We start from the raw sequence: 23,356 nt of genomic DNA on the forward strand, positions 1-23,356 counted from the left end.
CGAGTAGCCTGAGCGGGACATGTTGTCCTTTCGGGCAGAGGTGTTTGGAAACTGGAGAAGAGGAATCGATCCAGTGCGTATTTGTGTGATCAGGTTTCAAACTGGCGCAAAGGTGTTCGTTGTTGGAGCTACTGATGCTGCTCAATCTGGAAACGTTGAAGCTCTCAACTGGCGAGTGACAGCTTGCGATTGTGTTGCGTGGACACAGCGCCAATTTGAACTCACACCCTGATGGCCGCCCGCTGTCTTGGCACTGTCACCCTGCAGCGGCCAGCAGTCATGACATAAGCTTGCGCACGTGCCTTTATGTCAAGAGCTCTCTTTGGCCTCTCAAGTCACGATATGTACAGAATCAAGACAAAACGATACAAATCAGAGCCCACGTCATGTCATGAATTGATGGTCAGGAGTCTTAAGCTATGGTCATCCGGAATGTACAGCCATATTTGGTCGCCGTAAAAACCAACCCCCCTGCCAACCCAGTCGCGCAGAACGATACCCATGCCGAGAAAAAACCAAAAGACGCCAGACGACCTTGACCGATGAAGTGAAATCGCTTATTTGAGCTTCTTCTTGGGGCGGAGCTGGTTGGTGTGTCCGCACTTGCGCTTTCTGCAGTTGGTGGCACGGGGAGGGAGGCGGGCCTGTCGTCTGTTGTCAGCACATCTACCCTTCCTTATCTTCAAGTGTCCGACATACATAGCACTTGCGGCAAATCATCTTGTCGCAGTTGAACTTGGAGGCAAGAGCCTTGAGCGAGGGCTCAATGATACCACCGCGGAGGCGGAGGACCAAGTGGAGGGTAGACTCCTACAAACGCAAAGACCGGTTAGCTGGCTGTGTTTCTTCGATTTCGAGATTCCGTGATCGGTTCGGTGCCGCGGGAATGCCAGCAAAAGTTCCTCCTCTTCCTAATGCTGATAACAATGCCCGAATCCTCCTTCCAACATTTGCCAGTCTCCCGATTCCCGCAGCCCGATCGATCCGTTTCGTTCGTTTGTTCAAAATCGTACCTTCTGGATGTTGTAGTCGGAGAGGGTGCGGCCATCCTCGAGCTGCTTGCCAGCAAAGATCAGGCGCTGCTGGTCAGGGGGGATGCCCTCCTTGTCCTGGATCTTGGCCTTGACATTGTCGATGGTGTCCGAGGACTCGACCTCGAGGGTGATGGTCTTACCCGTGAGGGTCTTCACGAAGATCTGCACTGTTCATTTTGAAAAACCCAGCGTTAGCATGTCTGAGCATTTCGCCATGCCGATAAATTCCGTCGTGACAATATCTGGGGGTGCTGGGCGAACGTACTCTTGACCGATTCCCACGAAGCTGGCTGATGAGGTTGACGAGAGAGTTCCAAGTGGAAGCGTAAATTTTGGTGGGGGTAAGAATCGCCTGCAGAACTGGGACCTAGGGCTCGCCGCCGGATATTTTAGGCAAACTTTGTGGGCCGGTCCGTGCGCACACCTTTCGCTCTGCAGCTTTCCGCACTGTGGGGCATCATCCGCCCGTCACTTGGCAGGGGTGCTCTCTTGTCACACTGAACCTGCTCTTGGTGAGCAGTCTCGCGGTAGACAAAATGACTGAGACTACAACGCCCTCTTCACGTCTTTCAGGGCCCATCAACTCTCTCAAAAGGTCTATTAGATATATTTAAAGACCTTTAAACTACCCCTAAAGGCCTATAATCAACATGTAGCATCTTTAAAGGCTTATTAACTCTCTTATAACGCATATCAACTATTTTGAAAGGCATATGGATTACCTTTCAAGGCCTCAAGCACGCGTCTGAGATGTAGATAGGAAATGGGTATCACATTGCTCTACACAAACAATCCTCTAAAATACCAAGTTTACTCCCCCCGATCTATCCACTCGCCGATCCCCGATTCATGCTTGATCTGCTTCTTCTCCATTCTTTGCCAGTTATACAGCAACTGGTCCAGACTGTACACAGCCCTTACCAACTCCTCCAAACCCATGCCGGAAATGTCCGCAACAACCTCGTAGAACCTCTTTGCGTGCCCATCAAGCTCCTCTACAAACCTATACTCTCGATAATCAGAACCGATCCTTTTCGTCTTGATCACACCACCACCACCACCACCACCACCAGTTCTTGTCCTCGCGTCCAGCTGTGGCTTGATCAACTGCATGGCCTTCCCGACCCTTTGTAACCGCGCCTCAATCTCGTCCTCAGTCGGCCCTTGCACTCTAGTCACAGGCGGAATCCTTTCGAGAGGAAATAGACGGTCGATTTCCGTTTCATTGGTGGGGTTCTTCTCAATTTGCGTGTCTTGAAACCAGTTCAGTAGTTCGGTGATATCCTTCTTGTCCATGGTCCAGATTTTCTGGGGGTTCATGCCCTCGAATTCCAACATCGGTGGCTTCTTGTCTTCGTGATTGGCGAATACCTGTTCCCAGACTTTCCAGTTCATCTTCATGGATAGGACGTCGTTGTGATCGCGCGGGTGTCGGTCGATGGAATCGAGGGGGTAGAGGTATTTCGTTGCCACGACTAAAGCTGCCGTTAATAGGACGTCTGGGATGTCGAGAAGAGTATGTCGCTCGTGGTTTGTCTCTCTGGTCGGGAAAGAGTAACGTAGCTGGAGTAATTCGCAGATGTTTTGTGCGTATGGGTGAACGTCCGCTATCCCCAGTCAGCACAGTCTCTAGAACAACCTATGAAGACACTTACCCGGAAGAGCCAAATCCTTGATACTCAAAAACAGCAACGGCGGCGCCGCCACAGCCGGAAAAATCAACCCATGATTCTCCTTATACCCTATCAGCAACCCCATAACTCTCTTATGAAGCTCTCCTCCCTTGAATTTGACATATCTCGTCAACAAGCTCTGATGAGCCCAAATCGGCAGCCGGTCCTTCCACTCCTTGGGTATGTAATCAATCTGCCCCCCCCGTCAGCATTTTGTTTCCTTCCTATCCCCCAAAAGACAACTCACCGCCGACAAAAACGGCATCCACCCATTCCTCGCCCACCTCCAAACATCCCCCACCCTCACCGGCTCCCCCCTCATCACACACCCCAAATAAACCAACCCCAACGTATCCATCACCCCCGGCAAATCCCACAACTCACTCCCCCAATCCCTCCTCCTATTTCCCTTTTCCCCCTCCCCCTCCGTCTGGCTACTAAACATCATCAACCCCCCCTCTTCCTCCTCCCCCTCATCCACACTAACCCCCCTCCTCCGTTTCTTCCTCCTCTCCCCAGCCCCCCCCTCCTCAGCCTCCTCCCTCTTTTTCTCAATCCCCTTAAACCCCCCAACCCTCAGCAACCACAAATCCCTCACCACCCCCTCCAACTCCCCATTCAACCTCTTCTCTTTAATCAACCACCTCAACTGCTTCCTCAAAATAAGCTGCAAGCACTCCAAATACAACTTCCTCCCCTCATTCCCACTCAACTGCTGCTTCGGCTTCTCCCTCTTCTCCTTCTTCACCGTCAGCGTCTTGCCCATGGACCCGAACCCGTCGCCTTCTTGATCAACGTCGAATTGTACATAACCCTGGGGGCGCTGGGGTTAGCATATAACAATTGACTTGCAGAGGAGAGGGGACAGACAAACCTCAACCCGATGCCCATTCTGGCAAAACCTCATCCCGTTATCCAGATACCACTCTTTCGCGGGGCACTCCGAGCATGTCTGCCCCGAGGGAAAGCGGTGGTGTTTTCGCGGCGGGACCATCTTGTTTCCGAATCGACTACCAACCCGTGATGAGAAGAAAAGTAGCGTTTGGGTGGTTGTAGAAAATCGAAGGGAAAAAAAATCAGCTCAAAGGGAGAGATTGTGTCAGTGGCTAAATATTTGTATGGTTGGAGAAAAAAAAAGTGAAGCCGGCGATGTGTTGAAATGTCAAAGCTTCTTTCTGACTACCAAATCGGGACAGCTACCTACCTACCATACACGCCACTGCAAAATAATTCGACACACATGATAATGTCTTGAACCGTGCCTTGAAAGATAATCGATGGGCGATACAAGGCAATCGACAGACTTTTAAATATAGTCATGGACCTCAAAAGATAGTTAATAGGCCTTAAAACACTACTAATAGGCCTTTAATGATAGGTAAGAGATCTCAAAAAATAATTAGTAGGCCTCGAATGATAGTCAATAGGCCTCAAAGCTCCTTTGATACGCCTCGTTCTTATTTTAGAAGACGTAAGTTGATAGTTGTCATGCGTATTGCTAAGTTACTGTCATATTCTCTAGCATTGGCCAAGATCTGCATGTTTAAACCGAGAGCAGCTTGTATCGTCTCACACAAGTTCAAGACACATCCACATCACCTCACTACAAATCATAGAATGTTTGCAAACTGATTGGGAAAGCGTCTTTGATTCTACCGGGCGGCGCCCTCACTACCTGCGAGGGCCAGTTTCTCAGCTCACGTTCACCGCGGCGAACAGAACGAACAAATGCAGGATAGAGCGAGAGAAAGGAGACGTCATTTTTCATGCAAGACGAACGCCCATGCCGCAAAATTGTCCAGATAGAATCAATAAAGAACGCTACCGAGAACCCGTGACAATGACCAGCCCAAGAAATATCACAGTAGATATGAGATATCTCGCCGTCCAAGCGGACAGCTGACAGCAAAAATCGCCGTTTCCTGGCCGAAGGCCGGATTCCCCCTTCCCACCAATCACATCCCCAGTCATAGAGACGTTTATTTGGTGCCCTCCTTGGCATCGATAGCAGCCTCCTCACCCATGGCAGTCTGAACGGTGACGACTAGAGACAGGGTTAGTACCTGATTTGTTTGGCTTCAATAACCCAAGGCAAAACTTACGGGTGTCCTTCTCCTCCTCCTTGAAGAGCTTGTTGATCTTCTCGCCGACCTCGCCGTCAGGGAGCTTAACGTCATCCTTGAGGTCACCGTCGGCGGTCATGAGAGAGAGGAAACCGTCATCGGAAATATCGATCTAAATATCGCAGTCAGTGGCTGGTCTTGCTTTCCATGCACGACAGCGCGGCAAAACTCACGAGGGTGTACTCCTGACGCCTGACGACGGGGACGTCCATGTTGTGGGTGGAGGGGGAGAGATCTTCGAGCTTCTTGCCAGTGAAGATATCAAGGGCGACCAAGTGGACCTTGGCGTGACCGTGCTTGCCGGTCTTGGAGGTGGACATGTCGACGATCTTGCAGGGGCGGTTCTTGATCACGACGAAGCCGTTCTTGCGCAGAGCAGAGCACTGCATGGGGTAGGTGGTGGAGGCACCGGCATCACCGCCAGCCTCCATCTCGAAGTCGGCATCCTGGTGCTAGAGGGTACAAAAAAAGCATGTTAGCGCTATCACTATGTCTTGAGAGGCAAATCCAAGTAAGATGTAGGGTTCGTCAAAAGTGTGCGTGCGCATCGCGGGGTCGTCGTCGATGGTGTTGCGCAAAAGTGATAGATGGCCAGATGCGGGGTGGACTTTTTTTGCCGCCCAATGGCGCACACTTTCGACAATAGAGAGGCAGGGCACGAGAGCAGGACAGAGATATCACTACGTACTTCGGCCATTTTGATGAATCTGCGAAAAGATACTGGTTGTCTGGAGATAAGTCGTCCGACCAAGAAGAATGTCGAGATGGAGCCGTGGAGGGAGAAGGGTGAGGAGGAATGGGGACGGTAGGAGAGGAAGAAATTGAGCCCAGGTTTTGAGTGCAGAGCCGGAACGAGAGAAAAGGCAGTTTCCCCGCCAAGTGGTGACCCCTCCTCTGTCTCGAACCTTGCACCTGTGCACCTGCCACTGGCCACCAAGCCACTGAAATTCGAATTTGAAGTGGTGGGCTTGCCCACCCGCTGCCTCACAAGGTCTAGCGCCGCTTCCAGACGTCCAAAGGTTTTTAAACCCCACATCACACAGCCTTTTATTTAACCCTCTTGTCATTGGAGATGTCAAACAGACAACAAATATGCCCCCCCTTCTTTGTGTCTGTGGCCAAGTTCAAGGTACCTTTGTGTGAGAGGTACCAAGCAAGGGCAGCAAACTTTGATAGCTATGGCCTACCTACCAATTGCCTTGCCGAATTCAAGACATCCATCTTTTTCTCTCTCTCTCTCTCTCTCTCTCTCCTGTCTCACAAACACTCTGCTGCCCCGCCTTGAATCGTGGTGCCTTGGGGCTAAACCTATTCCAGGGTAGCATCATTCGGGCTGGAACAGGCCCACTTGTGTCTTCGGAAGCCTTTTCTGATCCATCCAATCAACGCCGACCGGCCTCGGACTGTGCTGCCAGCCTTGCCCAAGGCGCTCATGTCAGCGCACATGTCAGCCAAACGGCCACCACCAGCTGTGCACAGGTGTCCATCTGCCAGAGCTCACCCAGCTCCGGCCAGCAGGGTTCACCGCGCAGCATGTCGACAACCGCCAGACGAGACGTCGGCAGCGCTGCTCACGATTATATTGTGTCTTATCGCTATTACTGACCCATACCAGCTGTCAAGATGTGGCTGGACAGGTTTGCAGCCCAGCAACAACCAGGCAGAAACAACTCACCACCTCCATCGAACCGATCATCACCACTGCCCCGTCGCACCTCCAGGTCGGGTGGCATCAGCCCCTATACAACCTCCCAACAACAACGGCCAGGGATATCACCTAGAGGGTCTTCCCTGTCGCTTGTATCTAACGATTCCTCCTCCTCCCTACTTGCCTCTTCACGGCGCGCCAATGGCTCCGCCCTGAGGCAGTCGACGACGGTGGACGATGCTCCCGATCCTGAGGAGGTGCTCGCCCGGATACTGGGCCCGTTGTCTGTCGATGTAGCGCCAGCGCAGCACAGCAGCTCGACTGGGATAACGGAGGAAGATTTGGAGTTGGAGTTTGACTTTGGTGGTCTGAGTTTGCGTGAGCTTGCTGAAAGTGACGATGCCGACCAACTAGAAACGGTGGACACGTACAGACCACAGACGGTAGAAGACTGTAGGTCATCGTCCCCAGCCTGCTGCAAGGCATTGCGTTTCCCTTCTTGTACTTATGATAGTTTCGCGTTAGTTGAACGAGATAAAGCCAAATTCGAAGAGCTTCACCGGTCCATTCGAGCGTGTGATGACATCCTGAATTCCGTCGAGACGAACCTGACCAGTTTCCGCAACGACCTCGCTGCTGTGTCTGCCGATATTGAGAGCCTCCAAGCCAGATCTACCGCCCTGAATGTCAGATTAGAAAACAGAAAGGCTGTTGAAAAGGCCTTGGGGCCGATAGTGGAGGAGCTCAGCGTGTCGCCCATGGTGGTTTCCAAGATTGCAGAGGGACACATCGACGAAGCATGGATCAAAACTCTGGCCGAGGTGGACAAGAGAGCTATGGCTCACAAGAAGAACTCGCAGCAACAAACGCAAAATAAAGCGCTGGCTGATACTGGGCCGTTGTTGGAGAAGTTGGTTCTCAAGGTACTTGCCGCTTTTTACCCCTATTCAGCTCCACCCACTGACCATGGTGACCGCAGGCCATTGAAAGAATTCGAGACTTTCTCGTGGCCCAGATCAAAGCCTTGCGATCCCCCAACATCAACGCCCAAATCATCCAACAACAAAATTTCATCAAGTTCAAGGACCTGTTTGGCTTCCTCAACCGTCATCAGCCGGTCCTAGCAGGGGAAATATGCCAAGCCTACCTCAACACCATGAGGTGGTACTACCTCAACCAGTTCACCCGCTACGAAAAGGCGCTCCTAAGACTCAAGTTGCATGTCCTGGACAAAAACGACGTCCTAGGCCACGACGACAGCCCCACCACCCGCCGAACCACTCTTCTATCCTCCTCCAAACTCGCCCCCGGCGCCCCTCCGCACGATGCTTTCAACCTCGGCCGGAGGATTGATGTCCTCAAAAATAACAACAACCTGGCCATCTCTTCTTACCTCGCCGAGGAGGACACCTCGACTCACTACCTGGAGACGGTGTTCAGAAACTTCAACCTGGCGCTGATAGACAACACCACGGCGGAATATACCTTTTTGGCAGGGTTCTTCTCCCCAGCCCTATCGTACGGCACGATAAGCAGGCACTTTACTCAGATATTCGAGCCCACCTTCTCCCTCGGGCAGCAGCTCACCCGACAGCTCGTGTCTGAAACATACGATGGGCTGGGTGTCCTGTTGTGTCTCCGGCTCAACCAAAAATACGCGTTTGAACTCCAGCGTCGCCGGATCCCGTCGGTGGACTCTTATATTAATGGCACGGGCATGGAGCTCTGGCCGAGGCTGCAGTCCATCATGGACGCGCATCGGGAGTCGGTCAAGACTTTCACTAACGGTTTGGGCACGAAGCAGCCGACGGCTGCGGTGGCCAAGGCGGCGAGCGCGGCGCCGCATGTGGTGACGCAGAGGTTTGGGCAGCTGTTGCATGGGATACTGGCTTTGAGCACGGAGGCTGGGGATGACGAGCCGGTGGTGGCGAGCTTGAGGAGGTTGGGGGGGGAGGTGGAGAGGTTTTTGGAGGGGTGGAGCAGGACTCGGTTTGGGGAGGTGGAGGGACGGAAGGGGAGGAGGTTTTTGTATAATAATTGGAGCTTGGTGTTGACTATTCTTGGGGATGTGGCGCTGGAGGGGGAGGGGAAGATGGGGAGGGAGTTTGTGGGGTGGGTGGAGGGGTTGAAGGGGAAGTACCAGGAGGATGGTTGAGGAGTGTGAAGTTGGTTGGTGGAGTGGAATGGTACAAGACCTAGGTAGGTTTGTTATAGTCAAAGAATGGGATGTGAATGATAATGGTTCAGCAAAGCTATTGAATTGTGTTATGACTTCTTTGGAACAGAGCTGGATTTGTCTTTGGTGGCCCGATTGCGTGCTGAGTCTTGCCGCGGTTGCAACCCGGTCCCGGGTATTTCTGGAAGTTGTGGAGGACTGGAGAAGGCATTTCCCCCTGAGCGGACGCGGGATTCCCGTCCCAGGGGATACCACCAAGCATTTTGGTGGCTGTTCTCGGCAGATTCTTGGTGAGCTTGTTTTCTCGTCAGTTGGTTTATTTTTGTCTATTTTGCCTGGGCAGCATGTGCCGAAATCCGAACAGATTGATTGCTTTCTTTCAATACCTGTTGCTGATGAGATGCGGAGGTTCTCACTTCTTGAACAGGATAGCACTTATGTTGTTGTTATCTTGATGAACTTGTTCATATACGTTCAACATTTTTCCTGGTGTAAGATAATCTACCTTATGTCTGCTTTCACAAAATCAGATGTTTTGGTTTATTTTCAGTGTTCACCTTGGAATTCAGAAGCCGATGCTGTGCAACTGCAGCTGAGAAAGAAGCGACAGGTCGATGACACCTTCCTCATGAACACCAAGGCCCACTCCGGCACTGATGGTCCAGCAGACCGTCCCATGAGTAGGTCGTTCTTTCCCAAGTTCAATCATCGCATGTCTTAGTCGCCTCAACAGATCATGATAAGCATAGCCTGGAAGTCTAATCTGGCGGAATTTCCTGTTTAGATGCCATGAAAATGCGTCCGTCACCTCTCATCCCTTCAATCCGGTCCAGCATCATCTGGTGCTGGATATCGGCATCACAACAGCTACCCAAGTTTTGGTCATCTTGGATGTTGGACTGGCATATCTTACAGTCTTGTGCAAGAGTATATCCATCTCATCTTCTTTCATCTGCCCACCATCCCGTCTTCAAGCCGTTCACCTCGCTTCTTCACCAACCTGAGCTCACTCAGCTGGCCATCTGAACTTCTGCAAAAACCTTGTGCTAGCCTAGGTAGCTGGTAGCAATTGCAACACATCACATTCCAGGGCTGATCAGATCTGGTGAGATATATCTCCGTCGAACGCGTGGGCACACCTGTGAGCCATTTCGTTTGGCCGGCTAAAGCTAACTCATTTGTAGATATTGGACTCTCCCGTCCTGCTCCCACCACCTTGCAGACGTACGTAACCACCATCTTCGCCGTTCTGGTCAAGACAAGCGACCTGGATGGGCCTGTGCCTGGCTCCCGTGGGCCTGGGTCCAGCAGTTGTTGGGCTTTTTGTCGATCTTGGTGAAGTGCCGTACTCTTCCCCGGTTGCACTGTTGTCCGGCAAGGAACTTTTCCAGTCATCATTGTAACCACGAAGGGGTGGTGGGCACCGGGACCGAGAAGCCGTGCGGTGACCCGGAGCAAGGCGTTTGCATGTTTTTCTGGTCTGTCTTGTCCTGAGATAAGACACGGGCAGGCCCGCTTTCCTTCTTATACGAAGGCTGGGCATCTGATGTCTCCCATCGTCGAGCGTTTGCCTGCACGTACCCGTTCGGTTGTGCAACTTTCCGTCGACCGCCTCTTTATTGCCCGCTGGTGGACACGGGTGGCTGTTGCTATTGCGTTTGGCTGTATCTGGCACCTCAACTCGAGCTGTCATTCTGGAAAACCTCCGACTACTGCTATAGCCTCCTCGAGATTATTGTTGGCGAAGGCACTGCGGTATACTTGAGCCTCATCTCCCCCTATACTCGCCAACATGGCGGCCGGTATCACAGAATCATGGCCGATCAACGAGGTAGGTGCCACGACTCAGATCTTTGCTGGACCTCCAACTTACATGTCAAACAGATCGTTTATACTGCCATCGTGGGCCTGATTATGGTGGCAGCTTTTCTCGAATGGTTTCTCTGGATCGCTGCCTTCATGTACTGTCTGTGGAAGGTCTTTGTAAAGGCAGAACACTGGACGGTAAGATTCCTGGCTGTACTGATTGGCACCGCCTTTCTTCTTCTCAGGTAACACCTCTCCTGTCTTTTCCAGATATGCTTTTGCTGAATGTTCAAAGATTCATCTTCCTCCCCATCATGGTGGTCACGCTACCGTTACCAAGCGCGGTTGTTAGAATCTGGCCTACGGCAATGGTCAGCTTTCTCCAATGGTTCGCCTTTTACAGTTTTGCTGGTCTCTTGACTCTCCCCTGGCTTTTCTGCGTCTACCAGATTGTCACACATCAACTTGGAAGAAAGAAGCGCATTAAACAAGTGCTTGACGAGGTGTCGGCTCCCAAGGTCGTTATTGTCATGCCTTGCTATAAGGAGGAACCCGACGTCCTCGTCACCGCCGTCAACTCGGTCGTCGACTGCGATTACCCACCGTCCTGCATCCACGTCTTCCTGTCCTTTGACGGGGACCAAGAGGACGAGCTATATCTCAACACCATCGAGAAACTCGGGGTGCCCTTGACACTCGAGTCATATCCTAACAGCATAGATGTCGCGTACAGGGCCGCTCGTATCACAGTATCTCGATTTCCTCATGGTGGAAAGCGCCATTGCCAAAAGATGACCTTCAAGCTCATTGACAAGGTCTACCACGAGTACCTGAAGAGAAACGACAACCTCTTCATCCTCTTCATCGACTCCGACTGCATATTGGATAGAGTCTGCCTGCAGAACTTTGTCTACGATATGGAGCTCAGCCCCGGAAACAGCAGAGACATGTTGGCCATGACGGGTGTCATTACCTCGACTACTCGGAAACACAGCCTCATCACGCTTCTTCAGGACATGGAGTACATACACGGCCAGTTGTTTGAGCGTACGGTGGAGTCGGGCTGCGGAGCAGTATCCTGTCTCCCCGGTGCCCTTACCATGTTGCGATTTTCAGCGTTTCGTCGAATGGCCAAGTACTACTTTGCTGACAAGGCCGAGCAGTGTGAAGACCTGTTTGACTTTGCAAAAAGTCATCTGGGAGAGGACCGATGGCTGACCCATCTGTTCATGATTGGTGCTAAGAAGCGGTATCAAATTCAGATGTGCACCTCGGCGTTTTGCAAAACGGAAGCTGTCCAGACGATGCGGTCTCTTATCAAGCAACGGCGTCGATGGTTCCTCGGCTTCATCACCAACGAAGTCTGCATGCTGACGGACTGGAGGCTGTGGAAGAAGTACCCGATCCTTTGCTTGGTTCGGTTCATGCAGAACACGATACGGACGACGGCTTTGCTTTTCTTCATCATGGTCCTGGCGCTAATGACGACGACCAAGAGAATTAACGACCTTCCTGTGGGCTTCATTGCCATCTCGCTCGGTCTCAACTGGCTGATGATGGTCTATTTTGGGGCCAAGCTCAGGAGGTTCAAGATCTGGCTTTACCCGCTGATGTTTGTGTTGAATCCGTTTTTCAACTGGTACTATATGGTTTACGGCATCTTCACCGCTGGTCAGAGGACCTGGGGAGGGCCACGGGCCGACGCTGCGGCAGCCGACTCGACCACAACAGCTCAGGAGGCGATCGAGCAGGCCGAAAAGGCCGGTGATGATCTAAACATTGTTCCCGAGTCTTTTATTCCGGCGGCACAGGAAAGGAAGGGTGTTGAAAAGGTGAACGCCAGTGCTATCAAGAGATCCAAGAGCGTTTTACAGCCGCCCAACCAAGTTATTGGCAAATTCGCGGCGCCTGAACGGACGCCAAGTGGATGGTATCAGCATCCAGATGAGTCCATGGCAAGTGTTGGTGTATTTGCCGGGTCGTCATCTCGCCTCGAACGAAAGGCGGATGTGCCAGAGCGGGACTCAATCGACAGCTCATCTTCGGCGCACACTGGAAGCTATTCGGTCTATATGCCACGCAGAGTGGAAAGCATCATGGGCGAAGAGGACCGGCGCAAATATGACCTAGCACATGCCAGCCAGGTCAACCAGTTTGCAAGCGCTTCGAGGATATTTCAGGGTCCACCAACAGGTCAAGTGTACGAGTATCCGGAATCCGAACTCCAGAGGGCAGGATTTAGAGACCCCGGGGTACCCAACTCGAACCGGCCCGGGACGCACAGGAGGCTCGGCAGCAACGGCAGCGCAGGCTCCCAGAGCGTGGGAAGCTCACTCCAAGACCCTCACGGTCCAGAATCATCAGTGGAATCATTCCAGACATCTCGTCAGTCGCCAGTGCCACGGCCAGTCTCAGCTGCAGGACGATCTGGTAGGACACCGCTTGGTCGAGCTAGCTGGATGCATACATCATCCACAGAACAAGTCGAAACGCAAATCGATGAATCTCAGAGCCGTCTCGGGGCAACATCACAACCTCGCCAGGGACCACCAAGAGGTGACCACCGCCGATAGTTGAGGCGGACAGGCGAACTCGGGGACACAGGCTCTGATGCAGACACGCATCGACTGCTCATACGACCGAAACGGCTGTGTCCAACTTCATCAGGGGGTAGGCATCGAATGGTGGCTATCACGGCGCGAACTGCCATGCCTGCACGGGCAACAAACGTTTTTCTTCGCAATGGTCAGGGCAGAGACGGAAATGGGCTATAAACAACACTCAGTCTTGATAAAAAGGGGTGATATTACGGAGTGAGAGAGATGATTTTTTTTGGAACTCTACCGTTAGAGTGATTTTGGAACGTTTTTCATGGGCTGGAATGCACCACGTGTAACCTGTATTGTATCCAAAGATAATGTTGTACCTAGTTTTCCTTTGCTTCTTGGCGTTGTTTATATTAAAGATACTGACTCGATTCGGAACAAATGCGAAGCGTGGGAGAGGCGAGACCGCATGACACGAATCCACGACGATGGTGTTGCAAAGCCTGAGGTTTACGTGATGGGTTCAACGCCCGTGGGTCTGTGAGGCTGGGCATGACAAACAGTAAGTCTGACGGCCGGCCCGGCAACCAACCCATCCAGCAATTACATGCGTCTCCCGGGCCGGGTTATTGGGCAGCTAACATAGGACTTTGTGGGATGGCAAGTCCTTGGTGATGATCAGGAATCTTCTGGATAATTCTCACTTGTGTGTTGGAGATTTATTGGGCAGCTATGGTGACCTAATGTTTAGTGATGGAAAGAGGTTACACAAAGTCTTGGGAGTGGGAGACTGAGAGATTGTCAAGCATACTACAACACGGTACATGGTGTATATAGAGAGATCAGTCTTGGCCCATCAAGGTGATGCTATTCATAGCGGGGCACTTTTTGACAGAAAAATGCGGAGGAAGAGAGGGATGGAAAGAAAACTTGACCGCCAACCCCGAGCCACGGATGCCCCTCGCCCCCCGAGCAGCGCGGTTGCCCCGCCCTTGCGAAAATGTCGTTTTTCAGGTCCAGGAGGACACAAGAAAAAAAAGAGATGGTGGGGTGATGGGTGTACGGTACGGGGTGGAAGGAGTGATAGGGGGGAAAGCAGGGCTTATCGCTAATCGGCAGTGAGAAATCTTATCGCGTTGCCCCTCGTTGCTTGGCAATCAGCATGATGCAATGGTGAAGCGCTGTCAGAGAAGAAGTTGAGATGGCAAGTGCACTGGGTTGTAGAGTTGACAAGATGAATGGATGACTTTGATGATACCTACTGCCTAGACATATCGTTTCCTGCATGATAGACACATGAGAAATGACTTGCAAAAAAAAAAAAAAAAGCATTGTGTGAGCAAGAGTCTTCTTGTTCAGGTTTGCTGATGAAGATGCAAAAAGACAAAAAAGGCCAATCGAGAATCTTCTCCTGGCTTCTGGGGGGGGCCTTGGCTACGGCACAGACCCCCTGGGCGCGGGGCTATTCAAAGAGCAGCGGTGCCCGCCCCTACATGATGGAGGGAAATTGTATAGAGGGGAACTTGCTTGCGTGCCACTGTCGGGCAATCCAAACATCAAAGTCTGCATTAAAATCCATTTCCACTGTGGGAAAAACCTCGTTTTTTTACAGAGTCCAGTTTCCCGCCCATCACCACCAACCAAGCCTGCCTTTCTGAGCAGTCCAACGAAACAACAACCCCACCTTCTTTTTCCCCCCTTCTCACCCACACACAAACCCGCCCCATATCGTCCATTCTCGACTCGACTGGTGAGAACACATCTTCTTCGAAGCAACTTTTGAGCCATCCCAAAGCTTACCGGTTGCGTCTTGAATCTTTTTGCAGAGCCGAGTCCATACAACTGCCCAACATGAGTGTCGTCGGTACGTTATGCGCCCACCACACACCTACCACATGTCTCGAGAGCCTGACTGCTAACATGGCTTGCGTCTGAACAGGTGTCGATTTCGGAACCCTTAACACAGTCGTCGCTGTTGCGAGAAACCGGGGTGTCGATGTGGTAAGTAGCTTACCCGCCCAACCGCCCTCCTGAAGGGGAGGAGGAAAGCAAAAAGTCGATAAGGCTGATTGTGATGGTACACCGAGCGCAGAACTGACAACGACTTTGTCAATGATAGATCACCAACGAGGTCTCTAACCGGGCGACTCCGTAAGTTTTCTCTTCTTACCCCTTGAGGTTGCTCTCCGGCTCTAGCCTGCTCTAGGAGCCGTGCAGAATTGGCGCCCAATGTCTAACACTCCTTCCACAGATCGCTTGTTGGCTTTGGCCCCAAGTCCCGCTATCTCGGTGAGCCCGCGAAGACTCAGGAGATTTCCAACCTCAAGAATACCGTCGGTTCTCTCAAGCGCCTGCTCGGCCGCACGTTAAACGATCCCGATGTCCAGACCGAGCAGGCTTTCATCTCGGCCCCTCTGGTCGAGATCGACGGCCAGGTCGGCGCCGAGGTGTCGTACCTCGGCGAGAAGACCAAGTTCTCTGCCACCCAGCTCACAGCCATGTTCCTCGGCAAGATCAAGCAGACCGCTGCTGCCGAGCTCAAGCTCCCAGTATCCGACCTCGTCCTGAGCGTTCCCGCCTGGTTCACCGATATCCAGCGCCGCGCCCTTATCGATGCCGCCGAGATTGCCGGTCTCAGACCGCTCCGCCTCATCAACGACACCACCGCCGCCGCTCTCGGCTACGGTATCACCAAGCTGGATCTCCCCGGCCCTGATGAGAAGCCCCGCCGCGTTGCCTTTGTCGATGTCGGTTACTCCAGCTACACCTGCTCCATCGTCGAGTTCAAGAAGGGCGAGCTCTCCGTCAAGGGTACCGCTTTCGATCGTCACTTTGGTGGCCGCAACTTTGACAAGGCCATCGTTGACCACCTCGCCAAGGAGTTCCACGGCAAGTACAAGATCGACATCAACTCCAACCCCAAGGCCCTCTGCCGCGTCTACGCCGCTGCCGAGAAGCTCAAGAAGGTGCTCTCTGCCAACCAGCAGGCACCTCTCAACATTGAGTCCCTGATGAACGATGTCGACGTTCGTGCTATGATCACACGTCAGGAGTTCGAGGCTATGGTTGAGCCCCTTCTCAACAAGGTCCACGTTGTTCTTGAGCAGGCCCTTGCCGACTCCAGGCTCACCAAGGAGGACATCGACATTGTCGAGGTTGTTGGCGGCGGCAGCCGTGTCCCCTCTATCAAGGAGCGCGTGCAGAACTTCTTCAACAAGAACCTCTCCTTCACCCTGAACCAGGACGAGGCTATCGCCCGCGGTTGCGCTTTCAGCTGCGCCATTCTCTCCCCCGTCTTCAAGGTCCGCGACTTCGCCGTCCAGGACATCATCAGCTACCCCATCGAGTTCGCTTGGGAGAAGGATGCCGACATCCCCGACGAGGACACCAGCTTGACCGTCTTCAACAAGGGCAACGTCCTGCCATCAACCAAGATTCTCACCTTCTACCGCAAGCAGGCTTTCGACCTCGAGGCCAGATATGCCCAACCAGAGGGTCTCCCCGGAAAGGTCCCTCCTTTCATCGGTCGCTTCTCCGTCAAGGGCGTCAAGGCCACCGGCGGCCCAGAGGACTTCATGATCTGCAAGCTCAAGGCCCGTGTCAACATTCACGGTGTTCTCAACGTCGAGAGTGGCTACTACGTCGAGGACCAGGAGGTTGAGGAGGAGATCAAGGAGGAGAGTGACAAGAAGGAAGGCGATGTGAGTATTCTCCCAACACGTGAAAACAACCCCTTATCGGTGGATTCCACACAGATGAACACCACGGGTGGAATGGAGGAGGTGCCTGTCAGATCGCCGAAACGTCGCAAGACCGAGGCGCCCGCGACTAGCGAATCCGATCACCACGCTGGAGCTGTTGGGGAGGAAGATGACGACGAGCAAGAGAGAAATAAACTAACCACCGAATCTTTTACACAAAAGGCCATGGACACAGACGAGAAGCCCAAGACCCGCAAGGTCAAGAAGCAGGTTCGCAAGGGCGACCTGCCAATTGTCAGCGCCACTCTCTCCCTCGACCAGGGCGCCAAGGCCCAGCTCTTTGAGAAGGAGTCCGCCATGGCTATGGAGGACAAGCTTGTCGCCGACACCGAGGAGAAGAAGAACGAGCTCGAGACCTACATCTACGACCTCCGTAACAAGCTCGACGACCAGTACTCTGAGTTTGCCAGCGACGAGGAGAAGGAGAAGATTAAGGCCAAGCTCGAGGCTACTGAGGTATGTTTTGGTCACTTGGTACAGGTGTGATGTGATCTGTCGCTGACGGTCAATCTACAGGACTGGCTCTACGACGAGGGTGACGACACCACCAAGGCCGTCTACGTTGCCAAGATTGATGAGATCCGCGCTCTTGCCGGCCCCATCGTCCAGCGCCACTTCGAGAAGGTCGAGGCCGACAGGCAAGCACTCCAAGCCCGCCTGGATGCCGAGAGGGCGGCGAAGAAGGCCGAGGAGGAGGCCCGCAAGGCTGCCGAGTCCAAGTCAGACTCCAAGGATGAGGAGATGACGGATGCGGACGCGCCAAAGGCCGAGGTTGAGGAGGCTGGCGATCCTTAGGAGGGTAGTAAGGACAAGGGTGAGGAGGATTATTGGACAGATGATTCGGAAGAGGAAATGATACCTTGAGCGAAAAAGAGAAGAAGCGGATAGGGGGGAATTAAAAATATCGGGACATGATTACGGACATGATGAAACCCACTTTTTAGAAGTTTTCTTTTTTTTTTCTTTTTGAGAGAGAGATGGAGAGGAAATTTTATGTTTACCCACCACTACCATTACACTTTGCACACACATTCCCGAGCCTAATAGGTTGAATGAGAGGTAGCGGTAATTCTTTTTTTCTTTAGGTATGAGGCTAGAAGGAGGAGGAGAGCGATGGATGGATTGATGGATGGTGGTCATTTGATAGATTGGGATGGTTTTTTCTTGGGGGGATAGTTTGGAATTCTGGTAGGGGAGGGTGGTATAACTTTTTGTAGTGTAGGTAGAGGAAATAAAGAGCGAAGGTGGGGTAGATAGGATGATGTTTTGGTTGGTGATGAGTGTGATGTGATGTGATTCGTGACTCGACATGGAATTCGTTCGTCAAGTTGACCACAACAAGGGAAAAGATGCATCAACCTTTTGTTGGAGAGATGGCATTTTGTTTTGTTTTTTTCAAACCTTGATCGGGAGGCTTGGATAGATAAGAGTTAGGCAGAGAGGGTGATCCTGAGCGGAGATTTCATATTGGGCCTATTTTCTTCTACAGATTTACTGAGACTTTGAACCACCTTGGTGAGCGATGTTCTTCTCCATCTCTTCCACCAGGGCATGGGGAGGTTCGTCGTTGAGGGGGTGATGGCTTGTTCGATAAGGGCGTATTTCGCCTTCGAATTAGCCTTCTTTCTTCCCAACGCTTTGGGCAGAACAATGATGTTTGTAACTAAGTTTCAGACCGACGTGTTGGTGGACAGCCCCTGGTGAGGGAAGAGATAGGTGTCTTTGTAGTTGTTGGGTAACATTTGCCTATCTAGCTAGGCAAAAGGGCTTAAAGCCAGACCGGGGAGATGGATGAATAGTGGAAATAGATGGGAGAAGAAGAAAAAAACATACAACACCGAGGATTCCCCAGTGGTCACCCACCTGAGTACTGATTCGGCCCTTCAGCTATTTGACTCGGGCAGAGCGGACGGGATGCCGTATTTTTAGCTGGGTATGGTCGTATGTGATTGTAGGAGGGAGAAATGCACATCATAGGTAGTAAAAAAGAATTCTGCTGTACAAACTGTCGTCTTGTTCCCCCCCTCCCCACATCCACATGTTTTCCCGTCTTGATGAGTTATGCATATGTTTTTTTTTTATCTCAATGAGTTTTATGCTAGGCCGCCTATCCCAAATTACACCACTATCCCCTCCCCATCCCTTCGCTATTCCCGTTTACTTTGATGAAGAAACTAGAGCGTTGTGTATGATGATGATGTAGGGGGTATCAACATAAGAAAACAAAAAAAAAACACAAAAAGCCAACCAGAGTCGAGATAGGTAATGATAAACTTCCTCTAACCACATCACCCACCCATCCATCCCTTTGAAAGAATAAAAGAAAAAAAAATACATGCCTCATAAGAGATAAATCATCGCGCCAAAAGAAGTCTAGCTTGAGCAATACAAACAAACAAGCAAACGCTACAAAGATTAAAAAAATAAAGAACAACGATTTCCCTCCCCATTGGTATCTGCCTCTTCTTCTGTCTGGTGTAAAACTCGCGAGGAAAAAAAAAAGAATCTATCTAGCCCGCCCACCCCCCATCAATGGCTGATATGCATGATTAAACGCCAAGAAGAAGAAAAATAGAGCAGAGGGGTGAAAATGATAAAAACAATACGACCAACAAAAACAATGAATCCGCTTGTAAAACGGAATGTGTGTGCCTCCCACCCCATCAATCAACCCAGCCCCGCCGACCCAATCGCTATGCTTGTTATGCAGTGTCTTCGTGTGCTGGTGTTGTCGTTGATGCCCAGTCCGCCCCCTTTGGTTTCCCACATCTGCGATGCACCGGAATGAAAAGAGTGAGCAGAGAGGGTATTGAGAATCACAGCATAACCCCCAAACTCCAAAGCAAAAAAAACCCTGGTTCCCGATTAACCCGCCTTGTACGATGTTGAGGAAAAGCGCAGTGATGACAATGCTGACAGCAATCATGATGGATGATATAAATGCCCCCGAAACGTGAGAAAACTGCCGTCCGTGAGCCTTGCGCCTGTGCCATGATGCCATCCATTTTTCATCCAAGTCGTCATGTGCGCCGATGAAGTAAAGGAATGCTGCAAAAACCCGAGAGAAGGAAAAGTGAAACGGTGAAAAACCATTGCGCCTGAAAATGCAAAATCAAGCCATCGCCATCAATCACCCCCAAGTCTCCTCTATTTAAAGAGACTTCTCAAATCTTGCAACCTCTGCCTCGCCGCATCACCCTGGCTTCTCACGCCCTCGGCCTCAGCACGGTCCATGCTCAAGCTGGCCAGCTGCTTCTTTTTCTCCTGCAGCGCAATCATCTTCTCCTCAAAGCTGCCGCTCATGATATAGCGCACCGTCCTCACAGGCCTCTTCTGGCCCAGACGATGCACACGGTCGACGGCCTGAGCCTCGGCGGCAGGATTGAACTGAGGCTCCATGACAAAGACACTGTTGCCAGCTGTCAGGTTGAGGCCCATACCCCCCGCCATGATGCTGACAAGAATGACTTGTACATTGGGATCATCGCGGAACGCCTCCATGGCTTGGTTGCGAGCGTTGCGAGTCATCTTTCCGTCAAGACGGGAGTGGGTGATACCGGCGTCGTCGAGAGCGATCTCAATAAGATCAAGATGAGAAGTCCAGCCGGAGAAGACGACAGACTTGTAAGGTGGCTCGTCCGGATTGGCTTCACTCCGGGCCTTGTTGGCTAGAAGCTCTTCGACCAAAGCCCGAGTCTTTGTGTGAGGCCCAGTATACCGATCATCAGGAATGATTTTGCCAGCCCGAGTCTTCGTCTGGCGGGTCTCGTGCTCAACATCGGCTTTGCTTCGGCGGAGTTCAACGCAGTGAGCCTTTTGAGCAAAGGCGCATGTAGGGCAGCCCTGATGCATATCGCCATTGCCGTGCTGGTGCACGAACCTGATGCAGGTTGGGCAGTAGACGTGGAAGCACTGCGCCATGTAGCCCAAGACGTCGTTGTTCTGATCAAACTCTGGGTCGTCGACCTCGATGGCCCCAAGCTTGTTGTTGCACTTGATGCAGAAATCACTGCTGCCCTCCTGCATCAAGTAGTACATCTCATAGGCCTTCTTCTCAGTCAGGGCCGGTTTCCCGTCGTCGTCCTCGCTATCCAAATCGATGGGGGCATCTGCCGACAAGCCTTGGATTTCTTGAAAATCATCGTCATTCAGCAGATCCTTGCCATGCGCGCAGATCAAACGAAGTTGAAGAATAGACCGCAGAACGTGAATCATGGTCTTGCCACCCATAATGCGGGTCTGGCCGGTGCCCTGGCCCGTCAAGACCTGAACACGCTCCTCGGCCATCTTTTTGAACAGGTCATAGACCTTGCGCTCCTCGGAGGAGAACTCGAGGCGAATAACCTCGTCGGTGCGCTCCGGGAGTTCGATCTTGTCCTTGAGACGGCGGATGGTAATGGTGTCAATCAAAACCCGAAGTTTGGGCACAATGTCCGGATCAGCAGCCTTGAAGGGAGCAATGATGTACTGGATAAACTTGCTCCTGTCGTCGAAGGGCTTCAGGCGCAAGAATGCCAAAAGGGAGGCGAGATCTTCGAGCTTGTTTTGAACTGGTGTTCCGGTCACGGCCCAACGGCGGTTAGCCTGTAGTCGGCAGATCGACTTGAACGACAGCGTGTTTTGCTCGCGAATTGTATGGGCTTCGTCGAGAACGATGCGGAACCAGGCAATTTCCTCCAAGGGGTAGAGGCCCGGCTTTTTCTTGAGACGTGCGTTGAGCTCGCTTGTGACGGATCCGTAAGTTGTGATCACCAGATCGTACCTGGCCAGCTGGGCAGAGTCCTTGATACGGTTGGCGCCGTGATAGATGTAGTAGTTCAGCTTTCCAGGTTCGATATGCTGCTTGATCTGCTCCTCCCAGTTGGTGATTGTGCTCAGCGGGCACACCAGCAAAGTGGCCTTCACATTCCGGCGAATTTGAGACAGGGGCAAAACCTGCGCGCGGGGGGCTTCATGGCTCTTCTGTGGCCTCTGATTCTGGACGACGGGCTGGAGGGGCTCACGTTGTGACCAGGCCTGCGCCTCGTCCAGAGTCTTGGCCAAGAGAGACAGAATGCTGAGCGTCTTGCCGAGGCCCATCATATCGGCAAGGATGCCGCCAAGAGTCGAAGGGGGCGGTTCCATCACCTCCTGGTTGGTGACCACATTGTAGTAGACCGTGGTGCCGAACTGATTTGTCCTGCGCTTCCATGTTGATGTGACAGGAGCCTTGCTATCAGCGTCTGGCAATTGCTCAGACTCCCGAGAAGACATGAAGAACAGAGCTTGCTTCTGGTGCTTCAGCAGCGGTGTTAAAACAGAGGGAGGAGGATCCAACTCCGGCAGCTCGTCCGACTTGGGGAGGGAGTCGAAAACACCCAGGACCTCGGACCGAATCTCTTCTACCGACTTGATCATGGGCGGAGCCTGATACTGGACGACATTGTTGACGCGGGCAAGGGAAGGCAGCTGCGGCCGGTTCTCCTTGGCCAGAGGGTTGAAGACTTTAACGCCGGACTCGACTCGCGGCGGACTAAGAAGATTAATGTTCTTCCGCTGCAACAGTTTACCCACTCTATCAGCAAAGGAGCGAAGACCATAAATCATCAACTCAAGCTTGAATTGGGTGGACACCTGCTGCCCAACCTCTTCGCCGGGATTCTTGCGTCGGACGGGGATTCTGCAGTCAGTGCGTGTCCCAAAGGTTCCAGCCATGTCCATGAGAGGAGCAAGAACGCTGGCCGTCTTGGGATCAACCAAGCCAATGCAGCGCTTTTGCCAATCATGGGCATAAATCTTGGTGGTTGGATCGCCCGGGGTTCTCTTGAGCAGAATCTTGACTTGAGGCCAAAAAGCAGGACCGCCCATAGAGATCATGTTAGGCTTCGGGGCTGGGATCATGTGGCCTTTGATGAAGGCGCCCTCAACCATTCCAAAACAGACCTCCTCCTGTTGGGGACTGCGGGGAATGATTTCGACGTCGGTGTCATCGGTCAAGTCAATTGTAGCGCCGGGGACCGGGGCCACAGATGACTGTGAGGGTCCATCGGATCGGTCTTTGATGTGCTGAGCCAGGATGCCGCTGCTGGGTGAGAAGAAAATACTATTTGCAGGCAGCGAAGGATCATTCTCGTTCGCTGTCTTTCTCCTCTTTGGCGGCGGCACCATAATGCGCTCCTGGACATTGTGAAGGCGCTCGATACTCTGTTGAGCACCCAACCCGTTCTTGAAGATGGGCATGGTACGATTACTAGCCAACCCGGTCGGGGCGCTCAGCTCCATGGGCGTTTGATCGGGACCGGTGAACTCAAAAGTGAGCTGCTCGGATGGTTGCGAAGGGCCTGGCGTGGATGACGAGGCGCCTTCACCAGGCTGGGGTGTAGCAGACGATCCGGCTGCAGCCTTGGGGTTGAGCAAGTCGGCCGGGTTCCACGACGTGGAAGACATGTTGCCCGACTGTGCTTGGCTGGCTGTTTGTTCCTTATTTTGTTTTATTTTTGTAGTCAAATTTCAGTGGTATGTATCTGTGATAGATGTTAGAGTAAGAATAACTAGCTTTGCTTTGAGGACCGCTGAAGAAGATGAAAGAAGCTGGAGGACAGGATAGGCC

At 52.3% G+C, this 23,356-nt stretch overlaps 7 protein-coding genes across 7 annotated transcripts, besides 1 other annotated feature; 3 read left to right on the top strand and 4 right to left on the bottom strand.

Moving 5' to 3' along the window:
* Positions 1–557: 557 nt before the first annotated feature.
* On the bottom strand, positions 558–1,423 carry PODANS_3_4440 (uncharacterized protein; the record flags this gene model as incomplete). Its single annotated transcript, XM_001909194.1, has 4 exons — positions 558–644; positions 700–810; positions 1,014–1,201; positions 1,300–1,423. Coding segments are annotated over 4 exons (510 nt in total), but the record flags the coding sequence as incomplete, so codon positions are not given.
* Positions 1,424–1,844: 421 nt separating this feature from the next.
* On the bottom strand, positions 1,845–3,701 carry PODANS_3_4450 (uncharacterized protein; the record flags this gene model as incomplete). Its single annotated transcript, XM_001909195.1, has 4 exons — positions 1,845–2,641; positions 2,690–2,900; positions 2,955–3,530; positions 3,582–3,701. The coding sequence occupies 4 exons, from the start codon at positions 3,699–3,701 to the stop codon at positions 1,845–1,847; spliced, it is 1,704 nt and encodes a 567-aa protein (XP_001909230.1).
* Positions 3,702–4,686: 985 nt separating this feature from the next.
* Positions 4,687–5,261, bottom strand: PODANS_3_4460 (uncharacterized protein; the record flags this gene model as incomplete). The annotated part of the gene is made up of 3 exons (XM_001909196.1): positions 4,687–4,751; positions 4,810–4,942; positions 5,004–5,261. 3 exons carry the CDS (start codon positions 5,259–5,261, stop codon positions 4,687–4,689), a joined length of 456 nt encoding a protein of 151 aa, XP_001909231.1.
* Positions 5,262–6,453: 1,192 nt separating this feature from the next.
* PODANS_3_4470 (uncharacterized protein) lies at positions 6,454–8,633 on the top strand (the record flags this gene model as incomplete). Its single annotated transcript, XM_001909197.1, has 2 exons — positions 6,454–7,401; positions 7,458–8,633. 2 exons carry the CDS (start codon positions 6,454–6,456, stop codon positions 8,631–8,633), a joined length of 2,124 nt encoding a protein of 707 aa, XP_001909232.1.
* Positions 8,634–10,148: 1,515 nt separating this feature from the next.
* PODANS_3_4480 (uncharacterized protein) lies at positions 10,149–13,033 on the top strand (the record flags this gene model as incomplete). The annotated part of the gene is made up of 2 exons (XM_001909198.1): positions 10,149–10,485; positions 10,539–13,033. Coding segments are annotated over 2 exons (2,832 nt in total), but the record flags the coding sequence as incomplete, so codon positions are not given.
* Positions 13,034–14,857: 1,824 nt separating this feature from the next.
* On the top strand, positions 14,858–17,562 carry PODANS_3_4490 (uncharacterized protein; the record flags this gene model as incomplete). The annotated part of the gene is made up of 5 exons (XM_001909199.1): positions 14,858–14,870; positions 14,946–15,007; positions 15,126–15,157; positions 15,258–17,223; positions 17,284–17,562. 5 exons carry the CDS (start codon positions 14,858–14,860, stop codon positions 17,560–17,562), a joined length of 2,352 nt encoding a protein of 783 aa, XP_001909234.1.
* Positions 17,563–18,589: 1,027 nt separating this feature from the next.
* Positions 18,590–18,717: a sequence feature (rRNA 5S).
* A 1,197-nt stretch (positions 18,718–19,914) lies between these two features.
* PODANS_3_4500 (uncharacterized protein) lies at positions 19,915–23,193 on the bottom strand (the record flags this gene model as incomplete). The annotated part of the gene is made up of 1 exon (XM_001909200.1): positions 19,915–23,193. The coding sequence occupies one exon, from the start codon at positions 23,191–23,193 to the stop codon at positions 19,915–19,917; it is 3,279 nt and encodes a 1,092-aa protein (XP_001909235.1).
* Positions 23,194–23,356: the final 163 nt, after the last annotated feature.

The sequence above is a fragment of the Podospora anserina genome, chromosome 3, assembly GCF_000226545.1.
Source record: "Podospora anserina S mat+ genomic DNA chromosome 3, supercontig 2".
NCBI lineage: Eukaryota > Fungi > Ascomycota > Sordariomycetes > Sordariales > Podosporaceae > Podospora > Podospora anserina.